Source organism: Nothoprocta perdicaria, unplaced genomic scaffold (assembly GCF_003342845.1).
Source record: "Nothoprocta perdicaria isolate Ctin4 unplaced genomic scaffold, notPer1 scaffold_228, whole genome shotgun sequence".
Lineage (NCBI taxonomy): Eukaryota > Metazoa > Chordata > Aves > Tinamiformes > Tinamidae > Nothoprocta > Nothoprocta perdicaria.
The window spans coordinates 1,019,175-1,047,012 of NW_020455450.1; the positions used below are offsets into that span (position 1 = coordinate 1,019,175).

General features: G+C 61.9%; 1 protein-coding gene across 1 annotated transcript; it reads right to left on the reverse strand.

Annotated features, from left to right (window-relative positions):
- On the reverse strand, positions 1-27,749 carry IGSF9B (immunoglobulin superfamily member 9B). The gene is made up of 20 exons (XM_026039303.1): positions 27,686-27,749; positions 22,899-23,096; positions 22,406-22,552; positions 21,822-21,973; positions 21,051-21,168; positions 20,448-20,589; positions 20,112-20,257; positions 18,635-18,777; positions 17,849-17,989; positions 16,486-16,602; positions 14,881-15,031; positions 14,681-14,792; positions 13,677-13,852; positions 12,832-13,058; positions 12,616-12,700; positions 11,781-11,942; positions 10,934-10,979; positions 7,891-9,534; positions 552-673; positions 1-247 (listed from the first exon to the last, which is right to left on the reverse strand). Exons 1-20 carry the CDS (start codon positions 27,747-27,749, stop codon positions 24-26), a joined length of 4,317 nt encoding a protein of 1,438 aa, XP_025895088.1. The 3' UTR covers positions 1-23.
- Between the last annotated feature and the right edge of the window lie 89 nt (positions 27,750-27,838).

Consider the following 27,838-nt stretch of genomic DNA (forward strand, 5'->3'; position numbering starts at 1 on the left):
GTCCCCCCCTGGACCTGGCAGGGCTAGAGCAGGGTGGCGTGGCCGCCGCCCTCGTCGTGGTCCACGCTGTTGAGAATGGCCGTCTGGTCTTCGGGGAGCTGCCGGTGACAGAGGTCGTCCTTGAGCGCCGAGAGGCGGGCGAAGGGGTCCTGACGAGGGTGTCTCTTCTTCTTGCGGAGGCAGACAGCTTCGTCAGGCCACAGTACCTGAGAGCTGGGCAGCTGCTGCACCTGGGAGGCAGAACCATCTGCGGGGAGAAGGCAAGGAGAGAGGGGAGGCGCGTGAGCGGCGCGCGGGAATCGCGGCGCGCGCGGCGCTGAAGCGCTCGGGAAGCATCCCGAGTCCGGCTGCTTGGTGCAGGGAGCGACCCGGGAGAGAGGGACAGTCCCTTGGGGAGCCTGGTGACAAAAGCAGGAGCTGACGGTGAGGCCAGAGCCCCCCACGTGCCAGAACCAGTAGGGACCTGCATGAACCCTCAGGATGGGAACGGGGAAGGTCCAAGCCCACGTGGCCGGGGAGCTAGTTGGGGACCTGAGGGTCCTCRGACTCACTGGATTGCTTTCTGGATTTCGAGGAGCCCTTGGATGACTTTTTGGGCTTCTTTATCCGCTGGTATTTCAGAGCCTCGAGCCTCTCAGGTGCAGCAGCGTCCTGGGACGGAGACGGACGTTTTCTAGAAAGGAAAAGCAGACAGGGGACATGAGCGGCTCCCGGCCGTGTCGGCGCCCCACGACGTCTCTCGGGGCGGCCGAGCCCAGCCAGCTGTGCCGTGGGAAAGGAAAAGGTGAGAGAGCCTGCGGAGCTCCTGGGGCCACGAGAGGCGGCCGCCTGTCCCGGCCCGTCCTGCGCATCCGAGCGCCGGGGTGAGCGCGGATCCAGCTGTTCCTGCGGACGAAACCCAAGGTGTGCGGGCGCAAGAGCCATGCGAGAGCGCAACGGGCACCCCAGCTCATCCTCGCCGCAGCCCCAGCACCGCGAAAATAAAAAGGATGGGGCAGATCCTATGTCCGATAAGGCTTTTCCGGGCAGTCGTGGGAAACCCCCTCGGGATAGATGGAGAGGCCAGGCGGCAGCAGCCCCCAGGCTGCCCCGCTTCCGACGACACCAGCCCGACAGAGAGCGGGGACGCAGGGACCCTTCCCGTCCCCGCTCCCGAGGACGGACGACACACAGGGACACGAGGGGCGACGCCGACACGGCGGGGACGGCCGGGTCCCCGCCACAAGCAGCGACAGGGACACAACGCGACGGGGGCTTCCGTTCCCCAGCACGGACATGGGGCCGTTCCCTTGCCCTACCGGGGCTTTGCAAGGGGGAAAACGGGGAYGGGGTTTCACTGCGAGGGAGAGGGAGGGCATTTGCAAAAGGGGTTTTTCCTGCGGAAGAGGCTGCTGTTATAAATTGCTTCTCGTGCTTATTCCCTGAGTAGCTCTGCTACAAGGAATCTGCTCAAGGTTAAGTGGTTTCCCCTCTGCGGGGGGTTGCTTTGCACCCTGTTATCCTTCACTGTACCATTTCTCTGCCCGAGGATGGGGAAGTTGTGACTGGGGAGCAGGGGAAGGCATTTTCCGTGGGAGAGAAGGGGGTCCAGCTCCTGCCTACATCCCATCATCCTCCCTCTTGCCACTTGCCCGTGTCCTTCCCCCTTTCCCAGTTTGCTTCCCTACCTCTCCAAGCTGCACGATACACAGCCCCGCAGCGGCACAAGCCTGAGCAAAGACACCTCGGGCCACCTGCAACCACCGGCGAGCAGTTTGAGCCCTCACAGAGCACACGAGGAGCCCAGAGACAACACGGGAAACAGGCACCAAACACCTCTCCTTGCAGCAAAGCCAAGGCCTGAGCCTAGCAAGGAAAGCCTAGAAAACCAGCGTGCTTCCGACACCGCCTGCGCTTGCCCTGTCCCACCTCTCGGAAAAGTCAACACTCTTCCAGGGTCACAGCTTGCTCACTGGAGGACAACAACCAAACCTTAAAATAGCTGTTCTTGGGTCACATCCAACAGCGATTCCTAAATCTTCAGGTTTTTGGGGCTCTGGTGGGCTTCAGGTTTTTGGGGTTCATGGCACCAGCCCAAGCTGTCTCCCTGTGTGTGGGATCCAAAACTCGCCTGCAAGAGAAACCCCAGCAAAAAGCAGGGCAAGGATCTCACCCCGGGGGCAATTTCCAGGTAGCGACAGCAAGAAGTGTAAGACGCAGAGGTAGAGGTGGGTTTAGCAGGGACGGGAATTGGGCCCGTATCTTCCAGACCGACCATTAACCAGGAATGGTCYTCTCCACGGGTTCATTTCCACCTGAACACAGGGCCTTTTGCTTCTCTTCACATTTCACTGTGCTTCGGGGTATTCAGTCGCAGCCCAAGAGCTGTTTAGCAGCAAATACTCAAGACTGGCTCAAAGGAAAAAAGAGGAGCACGGAGAAAAGAACCAAACAGTGACAAATCCACGTTACAAGGCTGCTGCGGGTGCACAAGTGAGGCACATTCATCTTCCTCATCTCGAAGCYGCTGCAGACGAGAAAGGGAATAACAAACGGAAAGAGGAGGGTGACAAGGACACCGGCTGCTCCACTGAGGACGGAGAGCATCATGCACCACTGAATACATGTGGGAGCTTTTCCCCAGGTTTTCCTCTGCCCAAACATGCTCTCGGCGAGGACAGCGCAGCACAACTCGATGTGCAGCAGATAGGGAAGAGCCCCTTCCATGGATCCCTCCCTAGGGTGGATTTTTCCCTGCAGGAAACACTAAGGCTGTCCTATGAGCATCCCTGGGCTACCAGCTGTGCCCCACRGCCCCAGGCAACTTGGCTCTCACCATTAAGCCCCGACTTGCAAAAAGCTTTTGCTATTTCCACTCCTATTTTTTTTCCTCTTCCTCCTAAGATGCTGCTACTAACTTTGGCACGTTGCCAAAATTAGACAGATTTACACGAGGGATTATGAGGAAATTGCCTGAAGCTCATTTCTACTAGTCCCCTGTAATTGGGCTTGTATTTATGCACACAAACATAAACAGGGAGCGCGCTGAACCCATGTGTCACTGTAAATACTGTCTGACCTCTGGCAAGGAAGAGATGCAGCGGAGGACGAAACGATGCTGCTCACCAGCCAAGTTTTATCTGCTCTACCCACCCTTGCTTTCTTTAAAGGGCTGCAGTTCTTTCAAATTAATTTTCATTTTAAGCCCAGCCAAGAGCCTCTTCCATGCGGCACCAGGCAGAGGAGCTGGAAGGAAAGAGCAGGTAACTTTCGACAGGAGCCTTTTGCCTCCACAAAACGCGCAGAAATTGAGATCTCCTGGAGTCTTCGGAGGACAATCCTTCTTCTCAGGGATCAAGGAACAGGCAGAACGTCACGGAAGGGAGCACRAGGGCCCCGGCGGACTTCAGAGCCGTGGGGTCTGAGTTGGGAAGGAGCAGGAGGGACYGAGTCCGGGCTCGTGCCTTGGGGCTCCTCTCCGCGGCCGAGCTGCAAGGAGCATCTCCCACGTTCGCCATGGGGAAGGGCTGAAGGAGCAGCTCCAGCAGCCCAACCGACCCAACCAATGGACCTCAGTGGCTCCTCTTCACGTTTCTTTCCAGGCAGGAAGCAAGGGATGGAAGGAAGAAGGCCCGTGGAAGCAGCTCGCTACCCCTCCTGCCTGCAGGAGGGGAACCCGCTAAAGGAACGGGCCACAAAATAGACACTGCATCACGGCAGGAGGTCTCCTGGCCACCACGCTCCCTGTCTCCTTCTCTCCTTGAAAAATCCAGGCACTGCGCACAGATCTAAGCACTTCTTGGACCGCTCCAGAGCCCCCAGATGCCAACCAGGCTCCTCCAACCCTTCGTGCCCCGCAGACGAGCAGGTCAATTCACCCATGGGAGGCTCCTTCTCCATCCCAGATCCTGCGCCCGCCGTGGAGACGCCGCCGGAGCCACGAGGCGCTTCCCGAGAGCAGGAATTTGCTCCTCGGCAGAACCAGGGGTGCCAGGGAACCCCAGGGCCCCCTCGCCAGGGGGACAACCCTTCTATGGGGCAGCACACCCCATGGGCACCACGGACTGCACCATGCGGAGAGGAGAGGGGCAGGGGCACCAGGGCGAGGGAAGGAGGGCAGGAGAGGAGAGAGGGGGGTTCAGTCACGGGGCAGGGGGCAGAAGAGAGGAAGATAAATGAGAAACAGGAGCCAGAAAGTATATAAGGAAACCAAAGAGACTGAAAAGAAACGAAAGAAATCATAAGGAAAAAAAAATAAAATTAAATTAAAAGACAGAAAAAAAACGCACTCAGACAAGAGGACTCACAACTTCTCCAAGCAGGAGGCGGCGTGAAACACATGCAGAGGGAGCAGCACATGGACAGACTTTAAAGGGGAACCTGTGTGCTTCGAAAGCGGCAGCGAGGCTGCTGCTCGGCGCCTGCTCTGTGGTTTTTGGGTTTCCCCCTCGCGGGGAGGCGACGACGTTTGGACGTTTCCCCCCCGTTGGAAAGCGGGGGGAAACTGCCAGAGTCGAGCCAGGAATTGCACAAGTTATCCCTGCTTTTAAGCTAGGGAAAGCTCCCGGCTCTGCACAAGGACACGGCGGTGGCAGCGGGTTACTGCTCGGCGCTGCCAAGCTCGGAAGGTGCCTCTCCCTCTCCTCCCCTCCGCCTTTATTGCTGCGGAAAAGGAATCTGGCTGGCCTGCCATAAACCCCCCGTGCTCTGCATCCCCTGACAATTTTACGACCCCCAAATCATAAAGAAATCGCTAGGCTGGGCTCTTTACAGGATGCCTCACTTGTTAGAGCGGGATTTATTCTCCTCCCGGCTTCCCTTTTTGGGATAAGGGCTCTGGAGGCGCTGCTGCCGCTCCAGCCCCGCGCAGCACYGCAGGATTCCTGGACAGGGTCCCACCACCAGAGACCGGAGCAAGTATCCGTGCAGGAACAAATCCCAGTCTGCTCAGAGAGGATGTCCAGCGCGGGCTCGTGCTGATGCTTCCTCAACGCCGGAGCCCTTCCAGAGCTGGGAAGCATGGTGGGAAAGGAGGGGAGAGAAGACAACCAAGGTCTTGCCAAAGGTTTCCCACGTCCCTGCCACAGCCCGGCTGGTTTCTGCAAGGCTTGGTGCTAACTTTGCTCCTTGTGGGACCTCCTGCCCTGGACCTGGTACYGGCCAAGTGCTCAAGAGGTCAAAGAGACCAGGTTTGGTCAGCACATTCTTCAGCAGGAAGGGCAGAGCCCCAGGACGTGGTCCCCTCCACAGAGCCTATGTCCCAAAGCTGCTCCCTTGGCTGTGTCCCCATCATTCTCACCTGACCCAGCCCTCAACTTCACAGTGACATGCTGCCTTCCTCCCTCCATCCATCCTCTTCTGCTCTCCCTGGGACAACCATCCATGTGAGCTGCAGAAACATCTACCTGACTTCATTGGGCACCTCACCTTCCTCCCATGGGCTCTCTTCTAGTTCCACCGGGCTCCTCAGGGCGATGGGCAGTGCCAGCCGGGACCTTGAGTCCTCCCATGCTCAGCAGCAAATACAAGTTCTTACAAGACCCATCCCAGCAAGGCCAGGGCATTGGCAGGCCCCAGAAAYGGTCCCATCTGCCCCACCACATCTCTCGTCACAACAAGTCTTCCTGACAGCCGCATGGGTCTGAACTGCTGCATCCTGGTGGGGAATGACTACAGTCTGGCCTGGCTTTAGCAAACAGAGGAAACCTGGGAGATGTTTCCTTGGGAGAGTTTGTCCAAGACAGCTGCGCAGTTCCAGCTGGGTCAGAAGAGGCCTGGCAAGGATTTCTCTGGGGAATATCTCACAGAGGGAGGGTTTTTATTGCAACTGCACTCGCCACAGCTCCCAGCAAAGATGAAGCGCCTCTCCAGCAGTCTCAAACTGTGGCTACACCACTGCACACCATAAAAATGCATCTTGAAAAGAAGACTTCCCAATATTTTTTACATTCTAAAAAATGGAAGAAGAAGAAAACAGACCCACCTCCTGATGGGAATAAAAGCCTCCGTTTCCTGGAGCAGAGTTGGAGACTAATTTTGGAGCCCTAGCCCAAAAGCAGCACTTGCAGCTGACTTCAACCACAGGATGACCCTTCCCTTGCTCAAAGTGCACGGTACRAACTCCTCCCTGTTCGGATCAGCTGGGAGACCCCAAACTGTTTCTCCCAACAAAACCCACTTCCCTACTGCATTGCCCTTCCCTTTGCAAGCTCGGGAGGAAGCCCCAGCGAGACAAGAGCTGCCTGCTCTTGTCCTGAGCTCGTGGTGGACCCGTGGCAAGGACGAGTGAGGTGTCCACCTCATCCCTAAAGACATCCCGCCTTAAAGGCACACGGAGAGAGGGGAAACCCAAAAGCCACAGAGACTCTGTGTACAAAGGTGTACCCTAGTGTTTTGCGATTCCTTATTCCCCTTTAAAGGAAGAGATGGTATTGGAAAAGCCCCTTCCATGTCCCCTGTCATGCCCCACTCCCAGCCACCCTCCGCAGCGCCCACACCATCCTTTCGGACATGGATCACCCTTACCTATTGAGCTGAGGAGAAGCTTGTCTCGACAACACTGCCCAGATAGCTGAGATTAATCAAAAACAAAGCAGTTATCAACACCCGCAAGGAGCCGAGCTCCGCAACACATCAGCACGTCAAGAACTCCAAAGGAAAAGGAGGGAAAGAAACCATAACACAAACGAAACGAGTCTGGAGAAGAAAGGGGGGAAAGAAACAGAAAAGAAAGGAAACGAAATCAGAGTAATCAACAAAGCGAATGGATACACTGCATAAAAGCGCGGACAACAGTGCTCTAACACAGACTGGTCCTGGGGCTGTCCTGCGCCTGCGGCTCCTCGGGGAGCTGGCTCGGAGCCCGGCTGCAGACCTCAATCCACATCCACGTGCACGTCCAGAGATGGGCGCCTGTGCTGTCAAAGGCCGCGCCAACTCGTCTGGGGCTCCTGCGGGTCCTCGTCCCCCCCGGTGCTCAGCCCCACGCACCCCGGCGCCCGGCGGGGCCCGAGGGCTCCGTGGGCTCCTGCTTCTAAGGCCTTAGCGCTTCCAGGTACCAGAGCGCGGGAGGGAAATGCGGAGGGGTGAAACGGGCTCCGCTCGCGAGCCGCGCGCCAGCCGCGCAGCCCGGCGGGATGGAGCGAGACCAAAGGGTGGACGCAAGCACGGCCACGGGATCTACGGTGCTGCGGAAGAGACGGAGGGAAAGCAGGAGTACAGAGAGAGAGAAAGACGCTTTGCCTGGAGCAGCCCTGGTACCTGGAAAACCAGCCGCTGCAGTCTAGTGCAGCCACTTCCCGCTTTGGGGCAGGATCTGAGCGTGCCGGCGGCTTCCTCATCTCCGCTGGGGTTTATTTTCCTCTCCTTACAAGCTGCTGGTGTGGCTAAGTCCTTGATCTCTCTCTCCCTGCCCGCGTGGCGGGGCTGCAGCATCCCTTTTGCAGACGGGGCAAGGACTTTTAGAGCTGGTTCTGTCATGCATTAATGCCCTCTAGGCTCCGCGGGAAGGAGGAACAGGAGGAAGGCAAGGCGGCCCGGCGGCCCTAACGCTCGAAGAAAGCCAAGAGCCAGCAACTAGAAGAGGAAACAACCGCCGGTGACACCGGGACGCTGCCCGCCGCGGGCRCGGGAGCCTCCGCGGCGTATCCCGAGGCACGGCGCCGGGAAGGAGCTCTGCTCCCGGGACGCCGCGAGGGCCRTGCGAGCTGCAGCCGCGGCACGGGCCCCCGTTGTGCGGCGCGCTGCCCGCCGCAGGGACGTCGTCTCCAAAAGGGATGCTGCAGCGCGCCCAGGCGCACCCTAGGAGCCGGGGCGATGCTGGCGGGGAAGGGAGGCGGAGGGAGCGGGGGAGGCAGGGGGCGGGAAGCCGGGAAGGGGCCGTGGGGGGGCTATGGGGCTGCCCGCACTTACCCCGAAGCGGCTACCGTGGTCGGCGGAGGCTCCGGTTGGAGGATCTCCTCGCCAGCCCGCCGCGGAGAGGGGATTTCTCCGAAAACATCCACGGTGTCGGCGGGCACGGGGGAGCCCTGGGAGCCCGCGTAGCCGGTGCCGAGGGCAGTGAAGGCGGTGGCGGCGGGTCGGAAGCTGGGGCTCTCYCCCCGGCTGCTGGGCGCCGGGGATCCCGTCGACGGCGTGGACTTGCGGGAGAAGCTGACGGCGGCGGGCGGCTGCAGGGTGATCTCGGACACCTCGGCCTGCTGGATGAGGCCCGGGCGCGGGCGGGCGCGCGCYGTCAGCTCCGGGGAGCTGTTGCGGGAGCTGAGGGGGCTTTGGGTGAGAGGAGAAAGCCTCGAAGGTTGTAGCACCACCTGATGTAAACTGGGCTCGGCCCTCCTGCCTTGCCGAGGGCTGGGCCGAGGTCGGGGTTGGGGCTCGTACCACCTGGTGTCCAGGCTGAATGTGCTTGTGCCGCTGTGGCCCACGGGCTCGGACGGTTCGTGGTAAGGCAACACGGGTATGCCCATACCTTGGCTGGTATGTCTTAGCTGCCCTTGGCTCCCCATGGGTTGCATAGGTTTGTCCTGCCACTTGGCGGTGGTGGTGGGCACGGAGGGTTGGCTCCTGCCGGGCGACTTGCCAGTCCAGCTCTTTGGTGCCTCCAGGGGCAGGATGCCCGGGTAGGACGCGGGGACCTGGAGGGAGGACGGGGGCGGCCCCCGAGGAAGACAGGCGGCGGGCTGGGCGCTCTCGGCCACGTCGCACGGCGGCAGCGGCGGCGCGAAGGGCCCGGCGGGCGCCTCGAGGGCGCCGAAGGGGAACTCGGCCCTGCCCCAGGGCTCGGGCGAGCGGCCGCCCGTGGGCGTCTGCGCCAGGGGCAGCGTGCTGTTGGAGGCGTTCTCGCCGTTCTCCTCGGGGATGGTGGCGTGCCCGAAGGGCCCCTCGGGGTGCAGCGGCGGCGAGGACATGACGGAGCTCAGCGGGCTCACTTCGGGCATGTAGAACGGCGGCGGCTCCACCTCGCCGGGGCTGCTGCTGCTGAGGTAACCGTAAAACTGGCCGTGGTGGAAGGCGCGGGGGGCCGGCGGGCGGGCTTGGCCGGTGGCCGTCAGGTGGCTCTCGAGGGCGCCGCTGCCCTCCATGGCCCGGTGGAACCGGGGGCTGTATGCTGGTGGCTGAAGGTAGGACTCCTGGCTGGAGGAGAGAGGGGTGAGCTGGGACTTGAGGGCCGTGACGGAGGCGGGCACGATGGGGTCGTCGTTCTCCTCGTCCGACTGCCGGAATTCGGGGTACATGTCGGTCTCCTCCACGAAGGGGAAGCCCTCGATGCGGCGCGTCTTCAAGGAGGGCTCCATCTCGGCCGGGTCCATCACGAAGCGGCCGTCCGGCCCGCGGCTGATGAGTTCGATGGGGGTCGTGGCCTCGGCTTCGGCCTCGGCCTTGGAGACGCTGTACTTCTTGCTGCTGATGGCCCTCTTGGTCTTCTTGTAAAGGGACAGCTCCTTCTCCTTGGTGGGGCTGAGCATCCGCTTGGCCTGCGGGCCTTGGTCGTCGGAGGACTCCGAGGGCGGGCGGAGCGTGCGGATGCTCTCGGGACTCACCTTGCCGGAAGACAACCTGGACCACAGAGAGAAACCAAGAAAAGGCACGGTCACGGGGAGGGGACAACAGTCATTCCTGTCCAGAAGAAGCAGCGCCGGACCAAAGTCCAGCTGGATCCACAAAGCAACGTGCCACRGGCTCTCAAAAAGAGGCACTGCTGGAAGATGTTCACGGGGGACCTATCAAGATGGCAGAACCTTGCCTGGCTCTAACCCAGCCCAGCAGGCTGGGAAAAGCAAGCAGGAGAGGAGCAAGCATCTCCTCCGACTTCTCCAGGCCTCAGCAAAGCTCGGTGCACCTCCACATCCCTGTAAAGCAAGTGGTTCCCTCCAGCGCCTTGCAAGGAGCTCCACGCGCCCAGCACAGCAAAAGAAAGATCCAGAGCTCACTTCCAATTCCTTTAAGCTTTCTACAAGGAAAGTTCTGAGAAAAGGGACTCTCTGGCTTCTAGGATTTCAGAGGAACATTGGGAAAACGTTCCCTCCTGCAGAATTCCGCATCTCCCTTARAGAAGCTGACAGATAACTTGAAACTGAAGTTCTCCCCATCTTGAACACACTAATGTAAGGTTGAAAGCCTGGAAAGGGAGCAAAGAGGCAGGGGGAGACAGCATCAAAAYGGTCCAGCAATCCCTTTTTAGAAAGCCTTGGACAAACAGGATTGAAGGGCAAGATGGAGCAGATCCAAGAGATGATGCAGGCACGGTCATGTACGTGCAGTGGAAGAACAGACAAAAAGAAGGACTAAAAGCCACCAGCACTGGGACATTTTACAAAAGTCCAGGAGCCAGAGCTTGAGGTGTTCAGATCTCTCTTGCCTTCAGATGGGGAAGATGTTTATTGGCTCTTTCTGGTCACCACACTTGAGCAGTTTTGATGGGATCTACAAGAAGTTGTGGCTAGTACAGAACCATAACCCACAACCTGTAGGTACACGTGGGAAGAGACTGAGTGGGGATCGCTTCATTGGCAAAGAACAACATGCACTCAAGATGATCTGAATCTCCCAAGAGAAAACAGAGCAAAACGAGAATGATTCAGCACTACAGTGAACTTGCACGGAGGACTGATTGCAGCAGGCTAACCCTTCTCCTAAGCAAAAGCTTAGCTGGTTGTGTAATTTAGTTCAACTTCTTATCAAGTCCAGCTCTGGACAATGTGCACAATTCCACAGGGTTGATTCTTAGCTTAAACTTTGTGGTGTTTGTCCCTGCTGCCTTCTGCTCCAAAGCCTGTTTGTCTCTTGCAAATTATTCTGTTCCCCAAAGTACCAGGGAACAGGTAAAACAAGTCATCAGAAGCAACAAAACAAGGTTAGATGTTTCCAGWTGACCTTAACAACAACGGCAGAAAGAGGCATCTCCAAACTACTTGACGAACCACAACCTGGCGCCACATCTAAGACAGATACTTACGGGGACTCCAAACTCTTCCTGCAGTGGGTTATCGAGAGAGGAGGGTCTGGAAAAGAATAAAAAGGGGAAAGAAGAGAGAACGCTGAGGAGGCGCAACGAGGCAGAAACAGACAAACTTAACATCACAACACAAAAGAAGACACTCCACAAGAGGCCAAGTTTTCATTGCTCCAGTGCTTTAATGGTTGCTGACAACAAACAGCTCCCGTCGCAGGCTCCTATGAACCCTGCTGCCACAATCTCACAGGCCAGCGGTGGAAAAGGTGCCTCCCCTGCCCTCGCCAGCCCCCCAGCCACGTGCACTCGTTGCAGGGCACTCGTGCAAGGCTCCTTGCAGGCCCAGGTTTATGCAACCGGAGCGGTGGGGTCTCCWTTGCGGGAGTCTGCTGCAGCAGGTCAGGCACCGCGCGCTCCACGGGAGCCCAGGGCTCGGAGCGGCTGCTCCCGCGGGCCCTCAGAAAGGACACGACTCGCGCGCCGAGGTTGGGGGACCTTGGGGAGGGAGGCTGGGCTGCATRGAGTTTCCCTCCCTTTGTGGCCAAGCGTGAGACCGTCCCCAGCCCTAAAACCCCCGGGGTTAGGAGGTGTCACCATGTAAAGGGAGCTCCCTTGGAAATCCCAGGCTAGAGCTTCTCGGGAGCCTCTTCACCCACCCTTCCTCTCCCACTCCCGAACACAGACGCTTTCAGTCACAGCTCAAGGATGAAGTTAGGGCTTCACCTGAAGACGTGCACGGATGGAAGAAGAGACAGACAGGGAAGAACATTACCACAACACCATTCAGGACGAGGGGAGAAGGAAGGAGGAGATGGAAGGGACACGGGAAGCTCTCCAGTGCCAAGCTCACCTTTCTTGCGCTTGAGTTTCCGCTTGCGCTGCTTGTTGACGAAGCAGGCAGCGAGGGTGCTGAAGAGGATGGCAGCAGCCAGGAAGCAGATGGTGGCAACGATGCCAGCCAGCACCGGGCGGGCTAAGCCGTCTTCCGTCAGGTCAGGCGGAGGGAATATGTCTGCAGGAGAGGAAGGCAGGCGTCGCATGAATGCACGCACGCACCTGCCTGCTGCTCTCCCCGCTGCCCGTCCAGTGATAATCTTGAAGGAAAAGGCCCTGATTGAGACCCAGGTCACACTGCGGAGCGAGCTGGTGACCTCCCACAAGACCAGCCCATTGTCTTGCTGGATACCTGGGGYAGAGGCACCCTGGGACACAGGACAGCAATGCCCGCGAGCCTCCTTGCACCAGTGCCGTCAAACCCCATGAGAGCGGCTGCACGAGAGGCCCGGGGCGTTCGGAGGCAGGCAGGCAAGCACGCAGCGAGCGCACAAGCACGCAGCGAGTGTGCAGCCTGCATGCGGTGCCGGCACCACTTGGGGGCAGAGAGAGACCCTTTCATCCCTGCGCATGGCAGAGCCGGGCAGCTCCTGCAAATAGGGGTTTCCTGCATCCTCCTGTCCCCTCTCTTTCCCCAGGACCTCAGCTTGGTGGCACAGCCAGAGCCCCTTGCTCCCTGGGTGCTCTCCTGGAGCACTACTCCAGCACCGCTCCTCTCCCAGCTCTATTCCAGGCACATCCAGCACGGCTGGGATGCAGGCTCCGGGATGCAGGCTCCGGGATGCAAAGGCAGCAGAGAAGCCGGGGCAGGGATGAGGAGGAGGAGAAGGAGGAAGAAAGCACTCGCTTACCTGTGCTGGACACGCCAGCAATGTTACTAGGTTCGCTGATGAGATCCTGCATGACTGCGAGGACTCGGAACTCGTACCAAGTGTCCTGAAAGAGCAAGYGGGCCCGTCACGTCCTGCCGCCACCGCGTCCCCACCGAGCCRCCCCGCGCCGTCAAACCAGCCCGGAAAGCAGCACCAGGACCATGGGAGCGAGCTGGGCGGGCAGCTGCTGCTCACCTGGGACAAGTCCTTGGCAAAAAACTCGCTCTCGGTGCCTGGGATGCCGTCGTCCAAGATCTCCCACCGCTCGGCGAGGCGGAACTCCATGATGTAGCGGTCGATGGGGAAGCTGTGGTTAGCGGGAGGGAGCCACGAGAGCAGGACGCCTTGCTGTGTCCGGTTGGCTGTGAGGCACCTCGGTGGGGTAACCAACACCAGAGGCTCTGGAGTTGTTACAGGGAATGCTGGAGGAGGCGGGATGGATGCGCCGTTATGGAGAGCACGGAAACATCCCTCTCTAGATCCGTATCCGCTAAGAACCATTCAGGGCCCTCCCAAAAGGCATCGTCCAGTTTGGAGCACCAATGTAACGGTGCTTCCTGCCCTCCTGGAGTTTCGGATATTTCCCAGGCATGTTTTCTCAGAGATACAGAAGTGCCTTTCCCAAAAGGGGGAAATAAAAACRTAAGGATGCTAAGGGGACCGTGCTGGAAAACCTCCTCCTTCCTCTGACCTACTTGAGAACGAGCCCCAAGGCAGGCACCCTGTGCAAGGGCCTCCTCGTGATGGCTCCTGTTGCGAGATGCACATGAGCGATCTTGCACTCTATTAATAACTCCTGACCCAAGTTTAACTCAAGGAAGAGCTGGAAAGAGCTAGTATGGTGCAGCTCTCCGGAGCTGCCTCTTGGGACAGGCTTTCCATAGTGCAATGCATTCAAGGTCCACCAGCTTCATCCGAGCCGCTCCACAAACCATCCCCCATGCATTCGAGATCCCCAGGCTTCGTTCAAGACCACGAACTGTCCCACATGGCTCCGTTGGCATCTCCTGAGCCCTCCTCTTCACGCCAACCCAACTCACCTAGAGTGTTCACAGTGACCACCTCACTGAAGGAGCTGGTGCCCAGCTTGTTTTGAGCCAAGACACTGAACTGGTAGGCGGTCTCCGGTTCTAAGGTATCCACCAGCAGCCAGCTGGACCCAGCTGGCACGGGAAGAGACAGCCAGTCGTGGGGGCCGAACTGCGCTCGCTTCATCCTGCCAAGAGACACGGGGACGGAGCTCAGCGGAGCTGCCTCTGGCCAAGGGGCCAAGTCAAGTTCTTAAAGCAGARACAGAGCCTTCCTGAGAGAGGGTTTGGTACCAGCAACCAAAGCCCACCCGGGCTCGTTTTTCCTCCTGGGAGGGCTGCAAAGGAGCAGCTGAAACCTTTCCTGGACTGCACCTCGGCAGGAGCGCCACGCTCCCAATGCAGAGCCCACCTGCCCGTTAAGCAGCACCGAATGCTCCTGCCAGCACGAGGCACCTCCTGCTCGTGTTTGACACCCGTTCTGCAGGGCAGCCTGGCTGCGGGCGCGCGGGGCAGCAGCGGCGCCGCACGGGCTTCATCCCGCATCGCCACGCGGGCACATCCATAGCCACGAGCGCTCTCCCACCACGCAGGAGGCACGAGAAGGAGAGAAAAAGATGAAGGACGCCCCTCAATGGCCGCAGAAGGCGAGTGGGCAAAAGCAGCAGCAAGCCATGGAAGCAAGCGAGGGGACAGGGTGCCGTGGCTCCGCTCCTGGGTACCCCGTGCTATCCGGGTGGGAAGGGGCGGTTTCCAGGGAATCTCACTCCTCCTGGGCACGCTCTCCATCCCGCGCTTCCCACCCGCTCCACAGCCCGCGTTTCCCTCGCAGGACATACCGAGGTGCCCCCCGCAATCACCCATGTGCAGGAACCAACCCACAGCCACCTCCACCCTCGGCACGACCATCCCCTCGGCCCCTTCCTCCCACCGCCCGCCCCGCGGCGAGAAGCTCGGCTTGAGTAGGAAGAAGCAGAGAGCAAAAGCATGCCGGGATGACTCACAGAGGGCCGTACCAAACTGAGAAAGTCTGCTCGTATCCGCCGTCGTAGCCGGGCTCCCAGGAGAYGTTGGCAGAGGTCATGGCCACCCCGACGTGCACGCCGGTGGGCGCGTGGGGGCTTGTGCCTGCCGGAGAGAGCGCGGTTGGACGTGCGAGGATGAGGGGAGATGAGGACGAGGGGAGATGTCCCCCGGGACCCCGGCAGGCGCCTACCTACGACTGTAAGGTGAGTGCTGGCAGTAATGCTGGCGACGACGTTGGTGGCGATGCACTCCCACTCGCCGTGGTCGTCCTTGCCGAGGGAGCGGATCTGCAGGGTGCCGCCGGGCAGCGTGGTGTGCTTGCTCCTGCTGGGCTTCCCTACCTTGGGCAAGGAGCGGGGAAGAGCAGGGCGACACAGAGGAGACGCGACTCAGCAGCGCCGCGCGGCCGGKCCGGGCAAGGCGGCAGCGCCTCGGCCAGGCTCCGCGCACCCTCCGCAGGGCAGAGATCCCCCTTTCCCCAAGGCCTGACGAGGCAACGCTCGTCCAGATCCACACAGGGGCAAAGGGCCCCTGCCACGGCCCCTGCAAACGGCATCGAAGGCACAAGGCTGATGCTCCGTGACGTCCCCAGCGAACCCCTTCTGCGCCCGGGAGCCTTGGAGAGCACCGGGGTGAAGCCTTGGAGAGCAGCTCGCAAGGCGAGCGGAAAGGCGGATGGCGCAACCGCTCGTATTTGTGCTCATTATCCGGAGCGGCGCCAATCCCATGGCACTCCAAGCCCCTTCCCTGCCGTCCACATACGGATTGCCGCCCGGAGCACTCGCAAAGAGCCCGCTCCTCTCAAAGGAGCACCAGGGGAGCTAATGGGTAGGGGGTTATCGGTGCCAAGGCCATCAGGAGGTGGGTCCTGCTTCTGCGTGGCACCGGGAATGAGTTGCTCCCTTCCTAGGAAACTCGGCTTAGGCCGGGACAGCCCTGCCCGGACCCACCGGGGAGGACAAGCCCAGGAGTCATTACAAGGGAAAGAGGAGCAGGAGGCACAAGAGAGGCTCAAAAGAAACCTAGATAAGAAGAAAAACGATCAGAAGGGGAAAGGAAAAAGATAAGACGGAGAAAAGGACTCCAGCGTTAACGAGTTCTAGGCATGGCACTTGTGGCCCATGAGACCAAGGACAGGGAGTGCTGGGATGGGCTGGCACCCAGAGGGGGACTCAGGCGGGCTGTCCCTTGGGGACCCTCTGCCCCATCCAGTGTCTTGGGGCAAGCCCAGTTCTGCCAAGCGGGTGGCTGGGGCCCTCCCAAGCCCCTGCGAGGGGGGAAAAAGGGCACGGGAGCCTCGGAGAGAAGTGACACGGCAGGGACAAGGGGGTGGCCAAGCTTGGTGGCTGCCCCACTGCAAYGGGAGGACGGGAGGCCCCGGGATCCTGCGGAGCTGCTGCCACGAAGCCACCGCGGCCACGGGCGGCTCAGCCTCCAGCCGCACATCCCGCTGGCACCAGCGGAGCGGGAAGGCTGGGACAATGAGGAGGGCATCCTGGGGGCAAGGAAGAGCAGCTGGAGCGGGGCCCGGCCCGCAGATTCAACGTATTTATGGTGTTAAACGGGCGCTATTAAACGCCAGGGCTTTGGGGCGGTTCGGGGTGTTTCTGTGGCCGTGCTGTCGCCGCAAGCCRGGCTTCCCCCACCCACCTGCGGGACAGGATGGCAGTGGCTCAGCCCAAAGCGAAGCAGCTGTACCTGCAGTTTGTTCTTACCGGGACAGAGTGTGGCTTCTCTGTCTGCAATATTCATCAAAAGCCAAAGGCACTGCAGATTTGTCTGGCAGGCCGGGTACCTTTCTCCAGGCGATGATAGGAAAGGGGTCTCCCGCAGCAGCACAAGGAATCAACAGCTCCCTCCCTGCCTCCTGTCTGTACTCCCAGCCTGGTAGCACCGTGAAATAAGGGGGGTCCTGCAGCCAAGGGAAAACGTGAGGAGTGTCAGGCCATGCTGCCCGCCGGGGAGGTGCTGCCCCAATCCAAATGTGCCCATTGCAAAATACCCAAGTCCCTGGCACAGGGAGATTCAGGAGGCGTAGGGAAGCATGCATGAACCGAGCTTGACGGCACACTTTTATAGGGAGTTGCATGCTCCAGAGGGGAAGTTTTCTCCCAAGGGCCGCCCACKCTGCTTGGGCTGCTTGCAATTTTAAGGACGTAAATGGAAAAAAAAATAAAATAAAATAAAATAAAAATCACCCACGTGGCATCAGAGAGCAAGGGGATTTAATCAACTCAGCAAACATGCCAGCGGGTGCGTGTGTTTACGGGGAGGTTTACCCAGCTTTATCGTGTCCATCTCGGCAATAACCCGCTAATCGGGGCGCGCTGGCCGCGGCTCAGGCGCGCGCGGCTCCGTCGCTGCCAAACAAAGGCAGCAGCTCCTAAACACGCGCCGAAATCGCGCCGGGGCCCCCGGCTCCACACACGCACAAAAGCCCCTCTGAGCCTCCAGAGCTTAGCTCGTGGTTACCCAAATCCCCCGATTTGCTAGCCCGAGCCCGYGGAGCCAGCGTGTCACTGGCATCAAAGGCAGCGCCAGGGATGCRAGCGATGGCTCCCCGGCTAGCCCTGCTTGCACACCCCGCTTAGCCCCGCTGCGGCCTGCAGCAAAAAGCCAATGGCCGAGCGTTTTTGGGAGGGTTTAGCAGCACTCACAAGGGCGACTGCAGCACAGGTAGGTTCTCCCCTGCTCGCTGGAGCAGAGCTATAAATAGCCCCGTGCTGCAGCAGCGCGCGCTCCAGCCGGCTGCAAGCGCGCGCCACGCTCGCCGCACTGCATCTCCGGGGYGTTTGCAGCCGTGCGGAGGGTTTCCTGCCCACCCCGGTGGTGCTGCTGCCCTGCGAGGGGCTCCTGACCCACATGTGTCCCGCTTGGCACSGGCACAAAACGCCAGGCTCGGGGGGAAGGTCGTTAGCGAGCTGAGTCACGCGGGCGCCAAAGGGAGCGCTTGGAAAAGCCAAGGGAAACGTCAGCTTCTGCACAAAATTAGAAGACTAAATAGCAATATAAAAAAAAATCCACCTTGGCAGCGTTGTACTAAAGAGGAAACCAGAACTAGCGGCGTGCACGTACTAAAATGCACATTGAGAAAGCTCCCGAGCCCCAAGCAGGCTGCTTGGCAGGGCGCAGAGCGAGCACGTGGGGAGCACCGTTACCTTCAGCACCAGTCGGGCAGGGGGAGACTGGCCCATCGTCCCCAGGGCGTTATAAGGCACGCAGGTGTAAGTGCCGAGAGCGTCTTCGGTTGCCTCCTCGATGCGGATCGATCCGTCTTCCAGCAGGTTCCAGCCGGAATACTAGGGCGGTAAGAGACATGGGGGTGACGCATCCAACACACGATGGGGCATCTTTCGGATAACCTCAACATCCTAAGCCCAGCGTGGCTGTGAGGCCTCTGGGAGATGCCCAAATCCCTCGCAAGCACCCAGCGCAATTCCCAACCCATCTCCAATGCAAAAAAGGGGAAAAAAAAGGCAAGATYGAGCTGTTCCAATGCACAATTCCTGCAGTCTCCGCCTGGGTTCCATGTCTAGACTCCTTTTCCAGTTAAGGAGGAGAAATAGGTCTGCCTAGGGAGTGATTCATCCCACCCAGGGGTAACCGTCTCGGCTGAGAGGGAAAACTGCTTCCTGGAAGCAATTCCATTGACTGCAGGAGCCGCCTCGGAGGCTCCAGCCCTCAGTGCAGACACGGGCGCTGGAGAGCTCTAAAATTAGGCGAGACGAATCCCACGCACGGAGTCTGCTCTGAGCCTGGCTTAGCATGCAGGGCCRGTGCCGGCGGATGCCCCGTGGCCACCGGCATGGCCAGAGCTGCAGACCCTCCTGGGAGCCCTTGCACATCGGGAAGGGCCTTTTCCCGGCTCCAAAGGGATATAGGAAAACCGGATTTGGATCCAAGAGATCTCCATCCCCTCGCTGTTCCCCTGGCGTCTCCTTTACCTTTTCGATCCGCAGCGGACGTCCATCCTTGTTCCACTTGACCAGAGTGACCGGTGGCTCTGCCTCGACCGGACAGCGGATGTATCCGTGTATCCCGATGGGAACATAGATGATGGGGGGCATGTTCACCACGCGGGCAGGATCTGGGGGGGCAGCAGCACGTCACGGCCTCTCGCCAGGTACCTCCTATTTGTTTGTCCTCACACCCCAGGCCTCGTCGAGCCGGGGTTGTGCTCARATTTAGCCTCCTCCACCCTTCCAAATGGGATGCAAAAAGCTTAAAATATGTATCTAACCTCCCCGTGTGTCGCCACCCACACATTAAGGCGTCTAGCAATCCTCCAGTCTAGAACGTGTCATTAACAACACTTCTAAGAGCTTTTTAATTAAGTGCGAGTGGGTTGGAGGGAATCTATACTTCCTTTAATAAGAAGCCTTTTAAAGAAAAAAGGAGAAAAGGGGGGAAAAAAAAGTTACTTCTAATGAGAAGAGTGAGTATTTCCACAAATCTGTCTAGACATGGGAGGATGCTAGCAGGGCTTACGCTACGTTAAGGGAGGAACCACCACTTTGCAGCAGGAGAAGCGACTCATTGCAAGGCTACAAGTGTGGGAAAAGGTAAATCCYGGCCTCTGGAAAAGATGGATGCAGCCCAGCATGCCTGGGGCCTCAGAAAAGTTCCTTTCTCGGATTAATGCAGCRAAATCACTGAGGGAATTTATAATAGCCTTGCTGCTCTAAGAGGGGGGTTAGATTTGCCACCCGTGCTCCTCCCAGCTCCAATTTGACCAAAGCCTGTCCTGAGRGGGAGAAGAAACAGAACTAAATGCAGAGATGCTATAGCCAAGAAATGGAATTAAGACCCCTGGAATCAAGGTCCCCTTTTGCTGTTGTTTCCTTCTGCAAAAGCAAGCACTTTCTGGAAAACAGCCCTTTTTCCAAAGCAGCTGCCCCAGCAAAGGCTTCCCAACGGGAAGCAGCTTCCCAAGCGCAGCATCCAGGCAGGTCCTTCAATCCCACCCCTCCAGCAGCCCTGGGAAAGCCAGCCCTGCACGCAGGGCTTTCATTAGTCTGCGTTTGTCAGCGGTGCATTTACCCTCCCGAGCGCCAAGGCTTCCAAAACCGGCTCCCGAGCCCGGTTTGTTCCGGCCTATCTCTCATTATGAAATCAGAAACGCTGCTATGTTTTGCAGCAGAGCAGTAGCGCGATTGCAGCACGTAGCAAGCGAGGCCATTAGCGCTGAATGCCACAGGACGTTCGCGGCACACTACGCATTAAAAGCAGGGGGAGCCTGGAAGAACAAGCGTGGGAAGCCCGTTCCCGTGCGCCTTTAGATCATTTACGGCCCCAAAACACTTCTTGCAAACGCCCGGAAAGCCACGTCACGAGGACTGGYTTCCCTAATAGGCGCTGGGAAGTGTAAAAGTGGGTATTTCATGGGGAGAACCCCAAAAGGGCCCCGCGGTCCCCACTCACACTGCACCGTCAGGTAGGCAGAGGCTGATGGCGAGCGGCCGAGGCTGTTGCTGGGGATGCACGTGTATTTTCCCGCATCCTCCGGCTTCACGCGGAAAATGATGAGCGTGCCGTCTATCAGGATGCGGACCCGCAGCTTGAGGTCGCTGGGAAAGAGGAGGGGAGGAGGAAAAGGGGGAAAAATAACAAGCTGGATGGAGGAAAAAGGGAGAGATGGAGATGCAAACGTGCCCGTTCCCACCCCATCCATGGCAGGGAGTAATTGCCCCATGCAGTGTGGGATCACGCACGATCCCACGGGAGCTGGTGTGTCCCCACGGCGGGGACAGGGCTTACTTCTTGAAGTAGACGTTCTCCTCCTCCCAGTACCACAGGTAGGTGAGGTTGCCCGGGTACGCCTCGGCCTGGCACGTGAAGAGCGCATCCTGGGAGATGTTGACCGTGATGTTCTCCGGAGGGGAGACGATGAACGGGGGCCCTGGGGACCGAGAGCATCGTCACCTCCGTGCCCGCTCTGCCACGGCACCCTCGGCCGGGCGGCAGCTCTGTGCCAGCAGACACTGACCTAATTAAAGGTTTAGTTAACGAGCRAGGGAGGCGCGTCCCGAGCAGCGGGTCGCGGCGCTCGGTGCCATTCTCCGTGTTCCCCGGCGGAAGGGAGCCGCCGCGGGAGCCCGGCTGCTAATCGGCACGGCCGCTTAATCGACATGACAGCCCGTCCGCCGGGGCGCCCCAGTTACGGGGATCTCTGTCCTCCAACGGGGCCGCGCCGCCCCCGGGCACAACAGACGGAGGGCGCGCGCGGGGACAGCGGCTCCCCCGGGCAGCATCGGGGCTCTGCTCCAAGCCTGCGGGGCCGGGACGAGACCTTCCCAAAGGAGCAGCACCCCTGGGTCTATTGGGGCCGGAAYGGGTTTCCGGGCATCACATCCGAGTTACCTTGGACGAGCAGGCGCGTGGTGTGCACGGCCTCCCCCTGGATGCTGTAGGCCCGRCACGTGTAGGCACCTCTGTCCTCGCGGCTCACCGAGAGCACCGTGAGGCTCCCGTCGCTCACCTGCCGGGAAGAGCGGGAASGGCGGGAGGCGCCGGAGCGCGCGCGGGCACCCGCTCCGGCGCCGGCTTCCCCGGGCGCCGCGGCTGCTTCCGGAGGCAGCTGCGAAACGGGCTTTCCCACCCGGCGCAGCTCTGATATTAATAAACCAACACGCGTTTCTGCTCAATGCCAAGGGAAAAGAGGGGAAAAAAAGGAAGAAAAAACACCCTTGCTATATATTCATCTTCCGCAGAGGATGATTGACGCGCACCAGACTCCAAACTGCTCTGCTGCTGCCAAACACTTCAAAACAAGCGGCGTGCAAGAGGATGGGAGCCATCCCCAGGGATTGGCGCTGCGACCCGCCAGGGACACCAGGGTCCCACRGACACTGCGAGAGAAGGACAGGGCTGGGCCGGGCTCCAGGATGCGGGAATGTCGCCCCTAGGAGCTCTCCCATGGAAAGCACCAGCCTCGCTCCCTCCCTCCCCGACACTCTTTCTGCCTCATCCTTCTATTTCAATTAGTAACAAATGATTCCTAATTACTCTCATTAGCGCCCGCGCCGATTCCAATGCCTGATTTACCCATTACGGCTCGCGCGGAGCCGCAGCCGGGGAGACGGGAGCAGGGTCCGGGGGGGCCCCAARCGCTTCCCGGCCGCGGGCTCCTACCTGGTACTTGCCGCCGGCCCCGAGCAGCTCTCCCTCGCGGAGCCAGGTGACGATGGGCTTGGGGTTGCCGAACGCCATGCAGGTCAGCGTCACGCTGCTGCCCTCCTTGGCCTCCACGTACTGCGGCGGCGTCTCCGTGAACGTGGGGGGAGCTGCGGGGGCAGCGCCCTGAGCCCCGGCACGGGGGCTCCGCACCCCCCCAGTGATGCCGCCCCGGCCCCAGGCGCTGGGAGAGCCCGAGCGCGGCTAAAAATAGAGGCGCCTCGACGCGGAGAGCGAGGAAAATCGCTAATTAGCTTAACGCGCGGCGCTAATAACACGAGAGAGACGTTTGAGGAGGCCTGAATAACAGGAAAATAGGGATTTGATGTGCGGAGGTTTGTTGGCGCCTCAGCTCCAGCCCCGKTTCTTGATGTCTGTCCTTTAAATAAGCTGCACCCGGCTACGCTATGGAACTGTGAATAAAGTGAAGGGCTTTTTTTGTGGCTCAGTCGGGGTGTTTTGGTGCCCTGCTCCCGTCCGGCCTCTTTGCACCCCGCATCCCCGGGCATCCTGTGGGGCCGCGCGTGGGGCCGGGCACGCACCGTTGACGGTGAGGTGCACCCAGCTGCCGTTGTGGAAGGTGTCGTACTGCTGGTCCAGCATGAGCACCTTGCACTCGTACCAGCCCTGGTCCTCGGAGCGCACCTGCTCAATGCGCAGCGACGCCTTGTCGTGGAGGCTGGCGCGGCCTGCGGGGAGAGCACGCGTGCAGGAGGCGCCTTCACCCCGTCCCCACCGCATCCCCCCCGTTTCCAGCGCCCCGGAGCGCAATTCYCAGAGCGTCCCCGGGAGCTCCCCAGCTGCCGGCGGCAGCAGCCGCTGCCACCACGCGGCACCCTCCGCTCTCCGCCTCGCTTGCTCCCGTCCCACGCAGCCCAGCTGGCTCCCAGCGCCGCTGCTTAATTAAAAGCAACTGGGTGGAAAGCTTGCAGCGAGCGGCAGAGCGCGTGCAGCCTTGCAAGGAGCCGCCGCCACCGTCACCGTGCAGGGTCCCCCCTCGCGCCCACCGCCCCGCGGGGCCCTGGCCCACCCCACCTGCATACTCGGGGTCCACGTGGGGCGGGTAGAACCCGAACTTGATGAAGATGGGGATGGGCACGCCGAACTTGAACCACTCCACCACGTAGGGAGGCGGCTGCCCCGTGAGCGGGTGGATGACGTCGCATCCCAGGATGACGCTCTCGCCGGCGCGCGCCGTCACGAACTCCGGCTCCTCCCTCGAGCCGAGGGCACCTGCCGGGGGACAGAGGGGGAAACGGGGCCGTCAGCACAGCCGGAGCCTGGGAAAGGCGGCGCTGGCAGCGCCTGGGGGGACACGATGCCAGTGACTCAGGTCCCCAGGGCCCTTGTGCCACCCGTGCAGCTCCCAGCTGGGCTAATGGAGCTCGCTTTGGTCTCCGAGGCTCTGCTCCACCCCGGCGGCCTCTCATCACCCCCTGCAGCCAAGCCCGGCTTTGCAAAGCAGGGACGCGGCACCACCCCGGCCTGGCGCCTTGTCCCCGCTGCCACGTGGGAAAAGCCCTCGGGAAGCACAAAGCAGGGAGTAGGGAAGAGCCCGCGGAGAGGCGCGGGCAGGGAGGTGGCACCGTGGCACCGGCCGCAGCGGATGCTGGGGGCAGCATCCCGGCCCGGAGGCCGGCGGCGCGGGCGGGAAGCACGTCCCATCCTGCGCGCGGGGCCGCCCGTGATTGGCGCGCGGTGACATCACCGCTTCCCCGCCGCGCCAGCCCGGCAGCGCCGGCTATTTTTGGCTCCGGCACCGGCATGAGCGGCGCCCGCTCCGCTCCAGCCGGGGCCCGAATCCCGCGCCCYGCTGCGAGGGCTGCAGGCGCAGCGGGGTGCAAAGGCGCAGGGTGCAAGGTGGCAAGGAGCACGCACAAGCACGCAGGGTCACTGCTGCCTCCCCCTGCCACCTCGCCGGGGCTCCTTATCCCYGCATCGCCAATGAGCTCCCGCTTTTGCACCTCAGCACCACAGGAGGAGCTGCGAGCTCTTCCCCCTTGCACKGGAGCCGTGCAAGGACCTGGCCTGCCCCTTGCACGCAGCACGTTGCAGCAGGCATCACGAGGCCGGGGCCGCCTCCGAGCTCAGCGGGACTCGCCGCGCGCTCCTCCACGCGGGAGGAGACGGCACCAGCTGCACCAGGATTCCCCCTTCCCCGCGCACGGTCCCGAGCTGTCACGTGCAGCTCAGGAGCATCCAAGGACATTGCGGGCACCCGCGTGGCCCGCGCCAGCCGGTGCCGGCACCCCGGCGGCGCACGGAGCTGAGGGGCGCGCGCGCCTGGCCGCGGCCTCGGCGCCGGGAGCGCGCGCGGAGGGAAAATAGGTCAGCGGCTGGCAGCTTGCAGCGCCGGTGTCTAATGAGAGGGCCGGTGGGGAAGCGCGCGCGCATGGCTGCGCTTCCCCTCCGCTAACAAGCGCGCGGCACCCGCGGGCGGCCACCGGCCCCACGCGCCCATCCCTGGCACCGCACGTATCCGCATCCAACCGGGGATGCTCCTCTGCACCGGCAGTGACGAGCCCCAGAACACCAAAGTGTCCTTGTGTCCCCCATGGCCACAGAGGTGGCCAGGCAGAGCTCAGCTCCCCAAAGTGCAAAAATAACGAGAGCTGCAGCTTGGAATTAAAAAAATATATATATATGTGTTTCGCACCCTCACATTTGTGGAGAAATGCTTGAAAACAACCCGCAGATGCCAGAAGAAACAGAGCGCAAACAAAGTGTATTTTTAAACTCACTTYGCTTGCCAGCCAAGTTCAGGGGGGTTTCAGACCTGCGGCTTGGAAATAAGGCGAGAAACGGGGAGAAACCCCAGGAGCTCGCAAACCCCAAAGCGAGGACATGATCAAAAAATAAAAGCTACACAACAGAAACGCAAACAAACCCTAATCAACAGGCCTCGCCACCAAACGGGCTCCAGGAAAAGGAAAAAAAAACAAGCGTAAGCTGCGTGCCAGGCGGCGAGGACACAAGCTGCGGAGGTGGAGTTGAACGCGTCCCAGGGGGAAGACGGCGGCGGGGCTCCGCCGGGGCCTCCGGGGAGGCCGGGCCTCGGCTCGCCCGTGCTGCGGGAGGACGCGGTGGTGCGTGCGGCTCCGAGCGCGCGCAGGGTCGCTCCAAGGACAGCGCCGGGCGGCACAGCGGGGACCCCGTGTGCCCAGGGGTGGCACGGGGGCTTGCAGCGGCAACCCGGCCTGGGAAAAGGCGGCTTTCCAGCTGGATTGAAGGCGGCGCGCGTAGGTCAACTCGCCTCAAGGTCGCGCAACGAGAGGCGGTGCCGGGCAAGGAGGAGCTGCAGGGGACAAGTCGCTGTCCCCAAGGGGGATGCACATTGCGCGAGGCCACGGGGGTCTCGTGCAGGGGCCACAACACCCGGGCATGGACACAGGGGCAGAACCGGAGAGGATGAGCGCTAGGGCCCACGTGCAGCCGCGCCGAGAGCCGCTCCGAGCGGGCGCCTTTGCAGGCCTGGAGCTAATAGCCGTGCTGCAAGCAGCCTGAATCACGCTGCTCCTGGCGCACACAGCCCTCCCACCAGCGCCAGCTCCTGCCCGAGCCGTGCAGCTATTTCTCATTCGTGCTCGCAAGGCCAGCTGATCTCCGCAGGACCGGAGCTCGGGAGACGGCTACGGCACAGGATGGAGGAGGGGGAGCGCTGCCAGAGCAGGAAGGGACTTCAAGGAGCCATCCCCGTGTCCCCCGTGTCCCTTCCCTGGCAGCTCCAGGGAAGCTCTGCAGGCTCCATCCGCCAGGATACCCTGCAGAGGGCAAGGCAGCAAGCAGAGCATCATGGCACGAAGCCAGCAGCAAGGCCGCTATGGAGACGGGCACATCCCTCGCTGCCCTGCTCAGCGCCCGCGTGCTCCCATCCGAGCCGGGAAGAGCAAAACGGCCCGGGAAAGGCCGGTGCCGGAGGGCAGCCAAGCCCTCGAAGGCCTTGGCGAGCCCCCGTGCCAGCGCCGCCCCGTGCCAGACGAGCGCCACAAGGTGCCCAGCTCCAGTGGGGAGCATTTGGCTCCCCGTGCACATCCCGGTATCCGAGCGGCTGCACCACTGAGGGAGCCCTTGGATGGGGGCGGCTCGCAAGGTCCTGGAGCGTCTGCTCCGTGCAAGCTCCCGGGAGCGGGAGGAAATCCCCTGGCGTCACGAGGGACGCTGGGCGCCGGGTCCCTCCTCCACAGCACAGTGGCGAGGGGACCATGACCGCCCTCCTTCCCTGGCTGAGCCGATTAGTGCTCCGAGATCCCTCGGGAAGCCTCGCGAGGCCGGAGGGCGGCACCGCTGCAAGGCCAGCGCGTCCTGTGCAGGGAGGCAGCYGCGGACCTCAGCCCGAGGGGCAGCCCAGGGCTCTGGGCATGCAGGGAAYGGCCCCTGCGGAGCAGGAGGAGCCAAGGCAGCGAGCAGAGCCGTGGCGGTGACTCTGCTGCCCCGGAGCGCTCAGACCGGTGACTCAGGACAGGCGCCGCGGGGACGGCTGGGGTCAAGCGGCCACCCTGGGCACCGGGGGAGAGCCCAGTAGCACCAGCAGCGCCACAGGCAGAGAGCGCCCCGTGTCCCTGCAGCACGGGGAGCGAGGGGACCCCGCGGCCACCCCACCAGCCAAAGCCCCCCCACGCGTGGGGGGTTTGCGAGGGGCGGCCACGAGCAGGCAGCGCCGCTCGCCCGCTGTCCCCGCGTGCGCTCGCTGTCCCCGCGCGCGCTCGCTGTCCCCGCAGGGTCCCCCCGCAGCGCTACGCGCAGCGCCCACCCACGCATTACTCACAGCGCGCTCATTCAGCGCCTCCCCTCGCGCCCCCCCGGCCCCCCCGCCGCCAAACACCCCCTCCAGGACGCAAGGGGCATCACACGGGGGTCCCAAACCGCGCGGGAGGCCGGGGCTCCCCCCCGCGAGCATTGCAGCAGCGCAGTGCCCTGCCTCGCCACACTGCGGGATGCAATTCCGAGCGGGAGCAGCTGCCGTGCATGCGGCCCTGGGCGCAGCAGCAGCGCTGCAGGGAGCAGGCGCCGGGATGCAGGATGCTCTCCCCGAGCGCGTGACGAGCCGGAGGATCCCGCTGCACGGCTCGCCCTGCACCTGCGGGGACGGCTGCGGGGGGTGCCGGGAAGGGGACGCGCAAGCAGGAAAAGCCGCGTTCTTCCCAGCACCGTCTCCCTGCTGACCTTGGACAACCCCGTGCCTTGGTTTACCCAGGAAGAGCCGCCCGCATCAGGGCCGGGAGTGGGGAGGGAGGAAGGGGGGTGGGCACCGAGGTCCCAAGGAGCAAAAGGACCCCAAAACCTGGGGGCAGGAGCCAGCTACAGCGGGGGACAAAGAGGACGGGGAAGGGGGCGAGTCCCTCCGCATCTGCCCTATCCGCACACGCAGGGAAGGGCAACCGCAGCTACGGCCCTGCGAGCCCCGCTGCCCGCCGCCGCCCCCCCGGGCTGGGGCTGGGGGGCCGGGGGCTGCAGCGCCGCCCCCCGCCGCGGCTCCCTGCGCAGGACGGGCGCGGAAAGGCGCCGGAGCGCCGTGCACCGGCCCCGCCGCACCGCACCGCACGGCCGCTGCAGCCCCCCCSCGCCCGCTCCCCCCCCGCGCCGCTGCAAACGCCCCAGACGCTCCCCGCACACCCCGCCGCGCGCAAACCCCGCGGAACCCCCCGCCGCGCGCGAACCCCCCGCGCGTGCTCCCGCCGCAAAGCCCCGCGCGCGCAGATGCCCCCGCCGCGCTGCAACCCCCGCCTCCCCCCGCGCCGCCCTCCGCCGGGGCACCCGCGGAAGGCGCCCCAGGCCCGCCGCGGGTGTCCGCGGCTGTCCGCGCTCCCCGCGGCCGCACTCACCTTGCACGGGCAGCCCGCGGGCGCCGAGCACACTTGCTACCCAAGCGGCCACATACCAAATCATAGTATCACCGGCCCGCCGTGCGCCGCATCTTCCGCCCGCCGGGCTGCCCGCCGGGCTGCAGCGGGGCCGGGGCCGGGCGGGCCGGGCCG